Raw genomic sequence first — 17,192 nt, forward strand, 5'->3', positions numbered from 1 at the left:
TAGGATAGTATAGCACGAGAGATTCCCGTCCAAGGCTGAAGAAGATTGCTCGCTCCTAACCTTGATTAGAGTATACAGGTTCTCGGTTGGAAGCACTAACCCCTAGGAGCCCTTCCCAGAGAAAGGGCCTTTCCGTAAGCAGGGCCTGCGTAAAGCAGACTCCCAGCGACCAAAGGTCATGACATGGGTCGGGGGAGAATTTCAAGTACAACTCCTTGTTGTCATAGAATCTGGCCTGCCTGTTCCGATTTCGTTCAATAGAGTTTAACGCCCTTAATAGAATAAAAGCCCAATTGTCGAGCTATCTCGGGGACAGGTAGGTAGGAACACGAGAAAACGAGGTGCGACGATGGCGCGGGGTGCCACGTGCCGGGGCCCCGCGAGGCGTACAAGTGGCGCCCATGCCAGTCATGAACACTGCTTGCCAGTCATGCCAGGCAGTCAAACAAGCCGTTTGCGTCTGCGTGGCGCATGCTGCCAGAGATGGTGCTAGCTAGAGCTAGAGATGGAATTCCTTGGCTGCTAAGCACCCTATCCCTCCATCTATCCTTTCTACTCCGATCCTACGCGCCGAAGGCAACGCGGCTCGCGAATTGCGATTGCGACTTCCTTCTGTCTCGTACGTCCTCCACGCGGTGATGCTGACCGGCCGGCCCGATCGGACCCGGGATCGCCGCACCGCCCCTGGCAGTAGTCACACCCAGCTGCCACGTACTACATACAACTCTTGCCATTCTTGCAACCCCTCTTGGCGTGCAATTTCCTGATGCTGCAGGCAGGGTGCATGCTGAAGAAAAGGAGAAGCTGCCGCATGCAGGCCATTTGCCGCGGGGTGAACATCACAGCCGGACACGGAAAGAATATTACCCTCCCGCGCGCAAAGCAAAAATGCTAAGGAAGATGCGCGTATGGGCTGGGCTGTCCACCCGAACACAGAGAGACGTGGCACCTTTTTGACTTGCCAACGCCAGCCAGCCAGTCTACTACTGTATTAGTACAAATGCGACCTGGCCAGGACGGCGACGGCTCATGAATCATCACGCTTGATAATCTTTGCTACGTATCTAGACCTATATACATCTAGATCCATATTAAAAGTTTTATATTTAGAAAAATTTAAATGAAAAATTTAAACAAATAGTAATTTGGAACGGAGGGAGTAGCAATTTAGCAAAGTATTGATGGCCCAATACTTTGCATCGGGTGGGTAAGAGAGAGGCAGCAAAAAATGGCAGCCCAATTCATGACCCAAACGTTTCCAGTTATCAGGCCCAGAATAGTACGCTTGGGCATATTGATGGCCCATAACACCCTCCAACGATACTAGTCCGCCCGCCGCCGGCTGCTGTGTCCCATTCACAAGCTCATCCGTCGTCCAATCCATCATCAACCATTGAGCAGGAAGCCCTAGACCAGAGATCAGATCATCAGAATATCAGATCGGAGTGGCGTACACCATCGACCGACGGCCGCCGCCGCGGATCGTCAAGCATCTACTCCCTCCGTTCACGAACTCCAAAGAGAAAATTAATAGGAAAGACCGAAAGAGGCAAAGGACGACCAAGGTTAGTGAAAAGCCGGATCATGCAGCATAACTCTATTGCTGTGGTCTGTGGAGTCAATTCTTTTTTGTTAACCATGCATCTTGCAGTGCTCTAGCTTTGCTTTGAAGCCTAGTCATCATGGATCCTATCCGTAAGCAGGAACTATCTCACTACTACCCTTTTTTGGGGTAGATGATTAGTGCCTTGCCCATCTTTTAACAATGCATGTTACTGAAGATTGAAGGTATATTCAACAATGGATGTCACAGAGTCAAGGCACCGGCATCAGGGAATAAACACTCTGACACTATACATACATATTGCTGAAGGCATGCAAACAACAATGAACACATCCTAGGACTAATAATGTCAGGCAGGCAGCATCCCCACGGCAAACAAATTTTGGCTGAAAACCCTTCGAGCTTAGGGACAATGAGCAGCTTGCTCAACAATTCTCTTCAGGATTGTAGTCCTACGTCTGAATCAAAGGGATTGAAGACTTGCAACTTTCTCTTCTTCTGCTCGCTTCTTCGGCCTGCGGAAAACATAAAAAAATGTTTGTGAACTTCTACACAGCCTAATCATCGTTATTTTATCTTCCTCTTTTAACTGGCAAGCCATTGAAGCACACCCAAAATAACAGCTTCAAGAAATAGTATAATTCACAATTACTAAAGTGAATTCACTGATGATGAATGTTCAATATCAGCTATTTCCTCACCTACTAGAATTATTAGGCTCCTCTTTTCCATCTTCCTCATTAGCTACAACGTCGACAACGGGCTCATACAGATACCATTCCTTCCTTTTCCTGATACAACAAAACAGAAAAGAACAAACAAGGCAGTTTCAAGACCAAACAATAGTAAACTAGTACGGTGTTAGTTCAAAAACAAAGCGAACATTATCAGTCAACAATTCCCTGCCTTACATGCCTATCAGTTGACATAAATGACACCATCATAACCAAATACACCAATCATTAGCGGATCAATGTTTCTAGAAGAAAAGATGGTACCGAATGACGCTTCCTTTGCTGCCGAAATACTTGAACAAGTCCACTGCATTGTTCACGGCTTTGCTGCAGAACATGAAGGAGGGCTTTAGTTTGATATGCTGATTTAATCTGTATGCATCCACCCTAGATTTTCTCTTCAAGAGAAACAGTAAATTCCTCCACGAACCTATTCGAAGAAAATTCTGGTGCTCGCCTTCCCTTCTTGGACAATTGCTTTTCTCTCATAACAGAGACACTCTGACTAGCAATCTGCAAAGCAAATTATTAATAGAAAGCCTTATCAGCAAAAAAGAAGATTCACAGTAGATATGAAGATTAACAATTTTTGTTTTTTAATAGAAGGCCTTATTCCCCAAAAAAGATTAACAGTAGATGTGAAGGAACTGCAGCAAAACTTTCCAAGTTCTGCTGCCAAAGAACATCAAAGCAGTTTCATGATATTGTGATCTCTTGCACAGAAAAGTTCTCTAACCTCATAAAGCTGCTCACGGATGGAAACAGCTATTGCAGGCTGCGCATCAAACAAAAGACACTGTCAACGTAAACCAAAGCTGCAAAAAATAATTAAACAAAAAAGAATTGCAGTGCAAAAAGTATTCGTATAACAGCAAACTATGACTATGCCAATCATGAGCTCCTCACCCATGGAAAATTACAAAGATTTGACAATAATAGTAGTAGCATTTTAATTGATATTGCAACATAGTTGAATGCAAGTTCTTCTCATACAGTAATCCCATCTGTATAACAATTAGGGGGGATTGCAAATGTGTAAGTGGGGGCCATCTAAGATGGGAAACCGTCATTATAAAAAATGTTTCAGTTCAATTAACAGTTCATTACATTGAATAATCAGAAATTCAGTATTTAAGGCATACCCCAACTTCAGGATCTGTAATGTTCAAATCATCACATAGCGTCCTTGCAAATTCCTCAGGGTCACTATCAAGGTTGCCAATATCCTAACAGCCAAAAATAGACATGAATTAGAGCAAATGGACATGAGGACTCCTAAAAACTACAAATACACACATACATACCCATAAGAACTGGTCTCTTATTACAGTGTTGTTCACTCGGAGGTCAATCTGCATATTCACCGTGCATAAGCTGTCACTTGAGTACATAAACTCCATTCATGTGAGGCTACAAAACAAGAGGCCCAGAAACAAGTCTGCTGATGTGCAACCAGCAGCCAGAGAAGCAAACCAAACCTTGAGAGGCACAATCTTCTCCTTGATCTGCATCTCCTGCCCCTCGTAGGAGCGGAACTCCGCAAGTTGCCCCTGTTCGGAACAATACAACTAATCAGTAGTGAGAAACAAAGGTGAGACATTGCAAAGCAGGGCAAGCAAGCAACTAAAAAGAGAGGCACCTGGATGGACTGGAGCATCTGGGGGACGAAATTGGCCGGCAGCTTGAGGTCCTTGGCCGTCCGCTTTGCGAAGCTGATGATCTCTGAGTCGGGGTCTGCGCGCCAGGTGCGGTAAGGGAATCAATCCGGCGGCCAAGCGAGGGGCGCAAAAGCAAGTGGGAGATGAAGCAAGAAGAAGCGAAGGGGATGCAGGCAGGGCTACCGCGCGGGTTCCAGGTGAAGGCGTCCCTGTAGCGCTGGCCGTCCACCTCGATGTCGACGCGTATCGGCACCAGGTTGTCCCTCGTCGGCCTGCGGCGCGGAGGAGCCAGAGGGGAACGAATCAGCCACCACGGCCTCTTTCTCCGCAGCAATCGATCCGAGGTCTCCCTCTGATGGAAGAGGGTTAGGAGGGAGGGAGAGGGCGTACATGCGGAAGTTGACGGTGGAGGGCCTGGAGGCGCCGAGGCTGACCGTCTTCATCTCTCTATTTCTCGCCGGCGGTCGATGCACCAACGCCGCCGTCCGTGCCCGCCCGATGCTTCTTCGGTCTGCGCCGCCGTGCTACCTACGTGAGGAGAACGGTCTGTTTGGGCCCTGATCTTTCGAGGAATCTTTATTTGGACCGGACTCTGGAACGATGACGAATGGGCCGTAACCTTAAACCTGGCGGACCGGCCCAGTCTTGTATCACCTCGAACAAGACTAGAAAAAAAAACATTCCAGACCAAACAGAACTAAATGTCTGGGCTTTTTTTATTTTTATTTTTTTTATTTTAGTATTTTGCAGAAATATATAATCAAATAAAAAAAATGGCAAAACTAGGCTATTGTCGTCGGCCCAGCCGGTGGAAAAGCCTTACCGCCAGCCGGCGACAAGGGTACACCCCTCCACACCGTACTTTCAAAAAATCATAACTAATTCATATCAACTTGGATGGAGACAAACTTTATATGAAACTTGTATATCTCGACGAGATCTACAACTTTGCAGTTAAAACTTTTTTCATTTAATGTCATATTGGTACTCAAATAATCGACACAAGTTTCAGATCTAAAATTTAATTTTTAGAACTGAAATTTGTGTCGATTATTTCAGCAATTAAATGGCTCTAAATAAAAACAATTTGAACTACAAAGTTGTAAATCTCGTCGAGAACTACAATTTTTATATAAATATTATTTCTATCTGAGCTCATATGAATTAGTTATCATTTTTTGAAAGTGTGCTGCCCAATTTCAGATCTAAAAATTGAATTTTAGATCTGAAACTCATGTCGATTATTTGAGCACCAATATGACATTAAATGAAAAACGTTTTAACTACAAAGTTGTAGATCTTATCGAGATCTACAAGTTTCATATAAAGTTTATCTCCATCCAAATTAATATGAATTAGTTATGTTTTTTTGAAAGTGTGGTGCGGAGGGGTGTGCCCCTTATCGCCGGCTGAGCTGGCGGTAAGGTCCTTCCGCCGATCCAACCGCCGCCGGCCAGTGACGACAGTCTAGTTTTACAATTTTTTCATCCAACTATATATTTCTGCAAAATCAAAAAAAAAATCTAAATGTCTGATGAACGTCAAGTACTGGCAGAAGGAAGTAGAACATAAGAATAGACTAAGAGCTCTGTACCTATTATTGAAAATGATTGTATCAAGTTTTCTTAAACACAAAATAAAATAGCTACATCAGAACAACTTCATCAATGACAAGGATCCTCATGCTATTTTCTTTAGAGTAAACGGGCATTTCTCATGTATTTAAAATACATAATCACACTCTATATTGTTATTGCATACTCCCTCCATTCTCTTTTGATACAAATATTTCCAAATCCGAGAAATTCTATTTTGATAATCTTATTTCAATAAACTGTCCATCCACTTAATGATTGTCTTGAGCCTTATGCATAACCCTTCATTCTTCCATGCGATATTGGCTACATGGACATCAAGAAATCTAGGCCTTAATAAATCGCTTATTTACGAGGAATAGTAATGACGTAATTAAATGGATGATAAGTAGGATTGTTTTATTTGGTCATTGTGACAAGGTGAAATAGGACTATTAAAAGAAAATGGAGGGTATTTCAGTAGTGAAAATAACATGTTGGTTGGTACAATCATTATTTGTTAGGCTTTTCCCATAACAGATTGAATTGTGTATCTTCGTGAGAAGTACTATACCGTAGTGAAAATAATAATTTATAGGATTTTTGTTGCTGGCCTGCTGGGTGATAAAAGGATGTCTTAGAAGAGCAAACAATTTGGACAAGCTTAAGCATGTACTTAAGGGCATAAGGCGGTTACGATGCGAACGCGATTCACCAGGCACTAGTTCTATCGTCATGGAATATGCAAGCATAATAAACAATCATTGAATTGACAAAGAGATCCGGTCATATGGTAATCAAGTAAAGGCGCAAAAGTTCACATCGAAAGCGATGGTAGTTGAATGGACATAAAACGACAATACCTTGATTGAGTGAACACGATCTTCGGCGGAAAAAAAAATCCCAGGACCCATTTTGATTGTGCTATGTATCTACCGTACATTATATTGTTTGGTGAGCATTCATAATCGAAACTGCCGGTGCTTCTTAATTAGCTAGATGACTAAATATCAGTCTGGCTCCATATCCATGATTGTATGAGCCAACTTTAAGCGTGTATATATATGCATACCTATATTTATGATTTTCTATTAAATTATTTATGGAATTAAAAAATATTATGCAAGTACTCTTAGATACTAATCTACACATACACCTCTTATGTTTTCAAACCATAGTTTCCAAACTATTGATAATCAAATCACAAGAAATTGATCATATACCTTACACAAAAGGGGGAGTCTAGTTTAACCCTCCAACTCTAGCATGCTAGTTCGATTTTGAACCCTAAACGACAAAACAGGACACCATCATCCAACTATTAAAATTGGATAATTAAATTTGGTCCTTTAGTTGGTTTCAAAGGTGGTTTACTATTTTTTAGAAATAACAAAAATATGTTTAATCTCTAAAAGTTCACAACTATTTCATTTTAAATCAAAAAAATATGATCTTATGCTGATTTTTTTTCTAAAAATATAATCTATCTCGTCGCGCCGGAGTCGTAGGAGCCGGAGGAGGTCGCTGCGCCGGACTCGAAGATGGAGGTGGTGCTGAACTCGCTGATGGCGCCGGACTCCATCACGCCAGAGTTGTAGGAGCTCGCACCGGACTCGGAGATGGTGCCGGATTCCTTGCCGCCGGGCTCTTTTATATGCGCTCATTGTCATCTCGTGCATGAGGATCGCCAAGCATGGAATCGTGCGCACTCGTGGTTCTGGCCATGCTCTAGTTGCGGTCTTGTCCACGCGGACTACATAATCGACGCCATGCTTCACGGCCTCGACGAGTTCGACTACGAGCTTTTCATTAACCATTACAAGGAGCTGCTGCTGGGAAAGGATGACGCCAAAGTATCGGTAAGATAACTAGCTTTAGTTCTAATTAACTGTTACAAGGATGTCTCTACTAATTAAGTTAACTAGCATCATTCTAAATGTTTGATGCAGCAAGAGTAGCCTCGGCTTCATCTAGCAAAGATGGTTCACAAGGGATAGAAATTGGCAGCCGATCTTCTCTTTCTAATGTTTCTCTTTGCATGTGAGGAATCTCGAATTTGTTGCATCCTTTCACCTTCATAGCTTCCATCAAAACACTTTGTAGTGTTAGAAACATTTGGTTTGCTTTGTGTGCTGAATATTCTATGAATGCCTACAAAACAAGTGTGCAAGAAATGAATGAATGAGCAAATTTGTTATTGAAGAAACAATGAAACATGTGTGAACAATTTGATCAAATTACCTCTTGCACTGCTGGAACTAGAGCTTCTATTGTTTTTGCATTCTTCTTGTATTGAATTGCTTGAATAGCTCGAAAAAAACCCAAGTCAAGAATGTTGAAATCCGAAGAATTGGGTGGTTGACAAATTAGGTGAATATTGAATCCTTCTTGCTTAGCAGCCTCACAAAAATCTGGATCATCCAATTTCAAATGGGAAGGTGCATTATCCTGTTGAATGAAGATTGGTTTGCCCACATCTTCTCTTGGCCATTTGGCTCGAATGGCAGGCAACACTTGGTTGATCATGAAATCTCTAATCACGTCTCTTGTGATCGAAGTTATGGGCTTCGTAACCAAGTCTCCCCGTACACGGCCGGTTCTCTCATTACCTCTCATAGCCGGTTCATATCGAACAAGTGGAAAACAACCAATCCTACCATCAAAAATACAATTCTCATCCCTAAACCTTGGTCGAGCACAAACACACAAGAACATGAGCCTAGGGATGTAATTCTTGTTCTTACAAGTCTGATGGGGATCATCTTTTTCGGGTAGCAAATAATATTTTTTCAAATTTTTGAGAGAGGTAGAACTATTTTTCATCAATGAACACAAAGTCATACAAATCCTTAAACCTTGGATCAGCAAGGAAATCCCTCTTAATCATGTCAACACACCACTTTAATCTAGACCTCTTGTTAGCTTCAGTGAGATATGGTTTGATGCTACTAGAGTGACACCTAAGCAAACCTTTTTTCAAATACTTTTGAATCTTCCATTTGCTCATGTTAAGTTTGGTACACACATCCTCTATAGTCATTCTTTCCTTTAGAGGGATGTTGCGCAATGCTTCCAAATCAACAGGGATTGCCTTACGACCAACTTTACCCTTCTTTAGACTAGAAACCACAACCGGAACAGAGTTTGCATGTTGTGTTTTACCTCGCTTTCATAAACGCTGAACTAACCGAATGTGAAGGCCAAATTGATCAACAACAATTGTAGTATCTTTCTTGCCTAGTTTCCCATTGTTGCTTCTAGCCAACAAAGCTTGATAAACTTATTTTCGGAGCTCTTCAGACATTTCTTTCCTTCGGTGGGGTTCTTCAACTTGTTCTTCAACGGGAGCCTCCACGTTATGTTCTACTTGTAAAAAAACAAACATTAGTAGGCACAAACTGATAAACTAATTTGACGTTGTTGCTTATCATTGTTGTTGTCATCCTCCATTATTAGCTCGTTGAGATTTAGGGGAACATTGCCATCGTCATCTTCTTCTAAACGCACATTCAGATCAAAGTCGGGGAAGAAATCACCCATTGCAGCGTTAAGTGGAAAGAGAAGAGGTAGAAAGAGGAAGGGACCGCTCCGTTTATATAGCAAAGGCAGCGAACGCCAAAACGAAAACAACGAGCGCCAAAACGAAATCAGCGAGCGCCATGCAACCAAACCCTAGATGAAGCAGGGCCATGCAGCCTCCGCCATGACCAAACGCAAAAAAAAAGAGCGCCATGCAGCCAAACGCGAGCGGCCACGCCTATCCGAAACAGGGACATGCAGCCTCTGTCGCGCACAAACGTGAAAAAACAAATCCGAGCGCCATGTAAAATCAAGCCACAGCAAAAAAAAATATGCATCCGCCGAGTTTCGAACTCAACTCACCAGCCTCATGCCTCCATGCACTAGCTGTCTCAGCTGCACAAGTTTCTCATATGGAATACACCCGCAAACGTATTTAATAAGGCTCCTAATTAATAGTAAGTACAATCATATCCTAAACGACCTCTAAATCCTATATACGGAGGGAGTACATATTTATACCCTACCAACAGGCAGATGGTGTCCGTTTGGGATGCCTGCCCCTTGGGTGGCGTTCCCTGCGTGGAGGTTTTCCACTAAAGTAATGTCCAAACATCCGATGTGACAGGTGCTAAAATTTAGCACCTGCTATCCAAACACCCCCTAAGTAACTAACTAATTAATTAGCTAGTAATTGATCACTAATAATTGTATTTTACAACCGAGTGTACCCATATTTGTTGTGTGTTTATGTATGAGTATCTGGTTGTGTGTATCGCTTTTTTTAAAATAAAAGCAATTCCTCTCTCGTGACGGGAACAGGAGATTACAAGACACACATAAATACACACGTTCACTTTCAAAGCTTAATTTAATGTCGGATCACATTTATGGCAGTACTTTTTCAAAAATAATTAAAAAAACATTTATAGTAGTACGTAGGAGTTGTGTATCCTCATCGACGTGACGCGATAAAGAAAATGTCGTCACATAACCAATACAATATGCTCAAATAGATGATATATATACTTGCATCTGAAGGTGAAGTTCATCCCTCAACTTTTGTGTCCTCCAACTCCGTTTTCAGTTCAGTTTTGTCCTTCATCCGAACTGGATGTCCGCGTACGCATGTCATGTCACCCAGTCACATGTTAGGGTTTAGCTTACACATGTAAAAGTCAAAAATACCCTTTAACTTGTATTCCGAATCCAACCAGCTCAGCATTCTGAAGGGCACTCACGGCGCCTGATCTGCACCTAAATGATCTTCCCACATTCATATGAACGAGCTCATTTTACTTTGGACCATCTCCTAGAAGTTGCTGCAAATGCAGGTATTTGTTTTATGCTCACAGGCACTATATACAATTCCCGAACTTCAATTGTAGACCAGCACCGCTCGCAGGATTCAAGGAGCAACAATCGAACCAACCACTTCGACCTAACACACAAACTACGCATGGATCGTGAAGACGACGAAGCCATCATCCTTGACGGCATCAGAGAGCGAACAGAACGGAAAGGGGGGAGAGAGTGGAGGAAGGGAGCAGACCTGCCAGAGCCACTCGAGGCGCTTCTCGACTTTGTTCGTGGCTTCGTGCAGGTGGTGCTGAGCTTCAAGCGCAGATGCGCTTCCGCTTCACCGTCTCCAGCGCCTTCGTCGCCCAGAACGCGCCCTCGAGCAGTCCAATGCCTGCCATCCCTGCGAAAATCGTCTGCCTGTGTTATTCCTTCTGCTCTGTCCGTAGTAAAAAGGGGCAAACAGGATATTTCGTATTGTGGAACATGTGGTTGGGTGACATGGCATCTCTATGCGGACGTCCAGCACTCCAGCTCATATGAATGATGAAATTGAGCTGAAGAACTGAAGTTGGAGGATTAAATTGGTCTGTCAAAAAAATAGAGGAACGGACTTGACCCTCATGCGAAAGGTCAGGGACAAAATCGACTATTTTGCCGTAATATACTGCGGCCCCTAACACTATATTCATGCGTATATATTATGCTTGGTCAAAAAGTCTTGTCCAAATAAACAAAATATGTTTTTTTTATATATTTGCAACTGGTTAGAGCACATCATCACTCAACAGTTCAAGAGAAGAGAAACACAGGTGCAAATTGCTTAGTACTTCTCGTTCTTCCAGTCCTGCTCATCCTTTCTAAACCTTCAAATCCCTTAAATCCCTCTCGACAGTGCATAGTGCGACACTGAGGAATTGTGACGGTTTAACAATAAGGTCAGGTATATATATGACAAAGTTAAAGGAAAATTTGCTCAAAGTTGTTTATTTGTTTGTCTTGGATGTAGTTTTATTTTTCTTTTTGAAACGAAGCAGAAAAGAGAGCTGACAATTATATTAAAAAGACGATGAAAATCCAGAATAAGCATACAACAAAGTGGAAATCAATCCAAACAAACGCGCTGCACCACTCAACGGACCACAAACACCAAACAAATACTCCAAAGGCTACGCACCACTCATTCCGTCGTGGAGGTAGTTCTAATTTAGTTGTGTTTCTGTTTGTTGCAAAGACAGTTATCACCACGTGAAAGGAAGAGGAAAAGGTAAATGAGTAGTGCCACACGGTGCCAGGACCTGAACAGGTGAAGTTTCAAGGGTAGTAATAACACAAACAAATCTGTGAGCCGTAGTAGGTACACATGTAGTTTTCAGCTGGATTCCCTCCCACAAACTCTTGCTGGTATATAATCTCGATGAAATCTGGATATAGTGACAATCTTGAGGACTCTAAAGGGTAGCAAAAAATATTTTTACGCAAGAAAAAAAGACATATATATATAATAATCGAGGCCCGACATCCCCCACCCCCCCCCCCCCCCCCCCCCCCGGTATGTTGTGCATGCGTCAATGAAGATCTCTTGCTGAAAGAGCCGAAATCTGAACAGCGCGCTGCGTGTGTGTACGTAGGACGATGAAGCGAACAACACGTGATTTAATTTTCGAACCCCGGCCTTAACTTGAATTTTGGCTCTAAACGCACCAGATCATCGACGGCTTAAAACTTGGATCGAATGTTGAAAAAACATCGAGCATCTGCGACGAGCGGTAAATTAAAACAATTAAAAGATCTAGTATGCGATATTTTGATGAGTAGAAAAAAAAATCTAATCAATGAGAGCTATAAGCCTGTCCAAATATCGCTCACCTGTTCATGATTTTGGACAACATGCAGGTCATATCGACGTATCATCCACCGATGTACTTCACCTCCTGCTTGTCGCCTTCGGTGGTGGCCTTGTGCAAATGCATCACTTGCGCTGTTTGTGTTCTTGACTTTTGGTTGGGGATTAATTCAGTGACAGGCGCCATTGATAAGGACCACCCAACTTCAGTAACAGTACAGTGTTACAGATGATGTGTCAGGCAGACATGAGACAGTGTTGGTTCCATGTAGGAGTAGCTGCTATATAAAAGGGAAGGGAAACTCTCCCCAAAATGGGCTTGTTGTACATCAATTGAGAGCCATTCTTGCATATCGCTTACTGCACAAACTTTGTGTGGTTGTGCGCCGGGTGGAGCGGCAAGCCAACATGGAGGACTCGAGCATGTTCATGCAGTGGGCCATGGACACGCTGCTGAACGAGCACCCGGAGCCTGCCATCGGCGACGGCTGCGGCGAGACAACGTTCCCCTCGCTCCAAGCGATGCGCGACGCCTCCCTTGCCGTGGAAATGGTCCGGGAGCTGATGGCCGACGAAGCCAATGCGGCCAACAGCTGGAGCTCCGGCGACGGCGACATCACAGACGACGGCAGCACTGTTCCAGCACCAGATGCGACCAGGGATTGCTATGGCTCGTTCAGGCGTGCGCCGCCGCCGCTGCCGAGCAGCAGCAGCACCAACCTGCCGGTGGTGAGCTGGAACTTCGTCACCGGCTCGGCGCAGCCTGGCACTGGCAACGGCGGCATGCTGGAGGGGACCGCCGCCCCACGCAGCTTGCCGGAGCTGGTCCACGGGTCACCGCCGACGAAAAGAACCTCTCCGAAAAGCTCGGGAGCCGCATCGTCGGCGTCGTACGCGCCGGACCACATCGTCGCGGAGCGCAAGCGCCGGGAGAAGATCAACAAACGCCTGATCGAGCTCTCCACCGTCATCCCTGGCCTCAAGAAGGTTCTCCAGATTCCAAAATCAAATTAACACTGCCGCCCTTGTTCTCTCATTCTCTGCACCAAATTCCTGATCCAGACACAGCAACTGTTAATTAACCTGCTATTACCGGAATGATTCAACTGCTAATCTGTTACCAGATGGACAAGGCAACGATCCTCTCCGACGCGGCCAAGTACGTGAAGGAGCTCCAGCAGCGTCTCAAGGCCCTGGAAGAGGCCGCCGCCGGCAGCAACGCCGCCCGGCGGAGCAACGAAACCGTGGTGCTCCTCAAGAAGCCGCGCAACGCCGCCGTCGCGGCGCCCGACGAGAATGGCTCCCCGTCGTCGACGACGTCGGCGTCATCGGGGCCACCGAAACCGGCGCTTCCAGAGATCCAGGCATGGTTCTCGGAGAAGAGCGCAATGGTAAGAGTCCACTGCGTCAGCGGCAAGGGAGTGGCCGTGACGGTGCTCGCCGAGGTCGAGGAGCTCGGGCTCAGCATCGTCCATGCCAATGTCATGCCGTTCTCGGCCTGCACTATGATCATAACCATCACGGCCAAGGCAAGCCTGCTTTCATTCGTTTCCGCTTTTATTTTTATACTGATAATTCAACAGTACTCCCTGCATTATTGCATCTCATCAGCAAATTGTACTGATAACCTTTTGGTGTACCAAATGTCTATGTTTCTAGTCAGCTGGTTAGGAACATTTAATAGCGGAAGAACGTAGCCAAAATACAATTGGATCTCTATTATCATTGAGCTCATAGTGTACAGTTCAGACGCTAATTATTATTTCACTATACTTTGCTCAAAAGAATTTATTTCAGTATAGTTCATGTTGTGAAAATGTTTTCCCATACAAACCTAAAAGAAAAATGAGCGTGTATTTATTTAGTGCATTAGTACCATAGTGCAGTAAATTCCCAGCCCCTTACAAAGTAAAACACATTAGATGTGCTTACAAGCTTCGGACTTCAGAGTAAGAAAGCCTAGTTTTTACTAGAAGAGGTTCTTTTAACAAGAGCACATATTGTGATTCTAAATTTTGTTTCTTATGGCATTGATTTCATTTTGACTTTCGATCAGAATACTGAAACATATACACACAGCGGAACCGAGTGAATATTGATCAAATACCTTGTATATGATAGTTTCGTGAGCGCACTACAAGTTTATTGAGAGGCAACTCTACTAAATGTGCTTATTGGTGTTATTATCAGATATATCAGTGTGAGTGCACTAAATAACATGGAATGTTATTTTTCTTGTTGAATTTGAGGACAAACATGCCAAATAAAAAATCATCCATACATGATGAGATCTAAGGCACTTATTTCAAATTTAGGGCTTGAAAATTACCTTAAAATCCTAAAATTCTTCCTTTGGTCATGATAACAAAGAAAAGGGTTGCATCACTTATTTTTGTGCAGCCATATTATAACAGTGTCGAAAAATAATATACAACATATAACCATTGTCATTAAGAAAATGATCTAGATCACATAGTTTGGTCAGATTGTGTTACTATAATAGTCAGATTGATCAGTTAGAATTATTTGTGTGTACAAACTAAGTTTCTGTTTCCAGTAATAAGTGATGAACATATATAGCAAATGCAATTGAATGCAAAAATATTTGGATGCACATATAGATTTATGTTACATAAGAAATACAAAATAATAACAGCACATCTATATTTAATAAGCGGCAAACTCTATCAGTATGTTAGGTTGTGGTTTTTCTCATTGAAACGTTGCAAACCACTCCACTAAATGTCAACCCTGTGAGTGCATGCTAGCTTTTCTATTTAATAACTTCATTTGTGTGGAAAAGTTTGCAGTATTTGTGGAAATTAATAAACTGTCCACTCAATTAGATGGTTCTACTCAGGCATTAACTTTAATTAATTTATTTTTTGTTCATTTCAGGTGGAGGAGGGCTTCACCATGACAGCGGAGGAGGTCGTAGGCAGGTTGAACTCTGCATTATCACACCTGCAGCATAGCAACTGCAATGATACTGAAGAAACAGGAAATTGACTAAATTAAATTAAAGGCATCAGAGTGCAACACGGTGGATATATCTAGGTACATATGCATAATGCATGGGAACTTTTTGTAAATAAGTTTGCTGCTTGGATTTAATTTTTCCCCCTTGGTGTGACCCCTTGTCACGTAGCTGCTGCGAACTGATGCTATCAAGTTGATGTATATACGAGAATCCCTGCACCACATGTCTTGCAATTTGCAACGAGCAAGCTGAAGCATCAACACCGATGAATAATCCACGATGACTTACAGATCAAGTACAGAGTGGCCCCGTCAAATGAAAAGGTGTCATCACTATATGCAAATTCACACATGTTTCTCTTTTTTTTGTAAAATGTCTGTGCATGTACTATAGTACCGAGCTGTTCGATATATTAATGCCTGTAATAATGAATACATATCCTATAATGAGATCGAGTTTATTGTACTCAGTATCCTTGATGAGTTTTCTATACCGCAGTGGATAATTCGAATTACTCTTAGATACAAATTACAGTGGTAAAAAAGTTGAGAGCTATTCTTAAGTTTTTTCGACTCATCAGAGGATTATTCTTACTATTGCAGTGTTCTAAAAGGAATAAAGGATATATCTAGAATCTGACAGAACAATTGGGACAAGCAGGTACTTAAGACAACTTCTTATAGTGATGAGAAGCCAATTAAACTCGAACAGATTTCAACGTCATTGATTATGCAAGCATGATTATTAACAATAATCGAGCTGATTAATAACTAGCTAGGATCTCGATCGAGTAACGCGTATTCGCAATCGAGAAAGGATAGTGCAAAAAAGTTGAGATCGAAAGCGATGGAAGTTTGGATAGGTTAGGTTAACCAGAGAATCAACACACACCTTGTGGAGTGAACATGATCTTCATTCGGCAAAACCCTGGACCCATCTTGATTGTGCGATATTTGTATCTGACATATGTTATTGTTTGGTGAGCGTTCATGACCGAAACCAGTGACACTTCTTAATTAGCTAGGCAGCTCGATTATTGATCCCTGAGATCGTATATTAATTGGACCAACTTTAGATTATTTTAAGGGTATGCATCATATATATTTAAATGTCCATTTGTTGTGAATCAAATCGAAATTAAACATGTATGGCACATAATAATAGTGATGCCCCTGCTCACAAGGGCAGTGCGTATTTTATTCACCACTGTTTCTAATTAAATATTTCGAAAACATTTTACAACTAATCTACAGGCAGGGTCTAATATAAAATATAATTTTCTATCTTGTCAGCTTCTAGACGTCTAGATAGGTACTAGCTCGTACATCTTTCCGGTGATAGCAAAAGGGAGACAACAAAAGACACGCACACGTTCAAAAGCTCCTACATGCACAGTTTAATTAACATCGATTTACATATATAGTAGTAGGAGTTGCATATCATATTAAGGGTTTAACACATCAGCTTGCACAGATAGTAAGCTAAGTAGGAGTGGTTGCGTATCATAAGGGTGACATGACCGCAACATCAAGGACGCTATCGTTGCAACCAATCGCACAGACATACCACCATATACTGCGTTTGGGCCATGGTACTGTAGAATATGGTATAGACATTCATGCATCAACAGGCTAATAAGCTGTCATTTTTTCTACATACATGCAAGATCATCAATCACTTATACTCGTTGACCAATTAAAATTATGATTGCTGGCGCGAGGGGCAAATCATGTGCTGATGTGAGCAATGTGATTGATTTTACTTTGCTAGCGAGACTGCTTTCTTGTATCCAGCAGCAACGGCCGGTCGATATTTTCGGCATGCAGCTACTCGGCATTGCTTGTGATGCTTTAACCTTGACATTGGGAGGGTCCTTTTCACAGCTCATTTGCAGCCAATAAATCGAAGTGACAATAGATCGGAGGGAAAAAATTATTGTGAGAAAAGGGTAGTTGCAATGCGCCATGGCTATTGTTGAGGATTGCAAGTTTACAGCAACATCAATAACTCATTCATCA

At 42.7% G+C, this 17,192-nt stretch overlaps 2 protein-coding genes across 3 annotated transcripts; one reads left to right on the top strand and one right to left on the bottom strand.

Annotated features, from left to right (window-relative positions):
- Positions 1-1,755: 1,755 nt before the first annotated feature.
- On the bottom strand, positions 1,756-4,508 carry LOC101772645 (chromatin structure-remodeling complex protein BSH). Its single transcript, XM_004960374.3, has 11 exons — positions 4,347-4,508; positions 4,140-4,228; positions 3,938-4,032; positions 3,777-3,848; positions 3,603-3,650; positions 3,441-3,524; positions 3,035-3,073; positions 2,729-2,811; positions 2,563-2,625; positions 2,266-2,355; positions 1,756-2,079 (listed from the first exon to the last, which is right to left on the bottom strand). The coding sequence occupies exons 1-11, from the start codon at positions 4,397-4,399 to the stop codon at positions 2,028-2,030; spliced, it is 768 nt and encodes a 255-aa protein (XP_004960431.1). The 5' UTR covers positions 4,400-4,508; the 3' UTR covers positions 1,756-2,027.
- Positions 4,509-12,527: 8,019 nt separating this feature from the next.
- On the top strand, positions 12,528-15,639 carry LOC101773050 (transcription factor bHLH18). Of its 2 annotated transcripts, XM_004960375.3 has the most exons (4): positions 12,528-13,181; positions 13,319-13,723; positions 15,093-15,251; positions 15,343-15,639. In XM_004960375.3, exons 1-3 carry the CDS (start codon positions 12,603-12,605, stop codon positions 15,201-15,203), a joined length of 1,095 nt encoding a protein of 364 aa, XP_004960432.1. In that variant the 5' UTR covers positions 12,528-12,602; the 3' UTR covers positions 15,204-15,251; positions 15,343-15,639. The 2 variants fall into 2 exon arrangements, with proteins under 2 accessions (XP_004960432.1, XP_012700185.1); XM_012844731.2 differs by having other exon boundaries at positions 15,093-15,639.
- The last annotated feature ends 1,553 nt before the right edge of the window (positions 15,640-17,192 follow it).

This window comes from Setaria italica, chromosome III (genome assembly GCF_000263155.2).
Source record: "Setaria italica strain Yugu1 chromosome III, Setaria_italica_v2.0, whole genome shotgun sequence".
Classification (NCBI taxonomy): Eukaryota; Viridiplantae; Streptophyta; class Magnoliopsida; order Poales; family Poaceae; genus Setaria; species Setaria italica.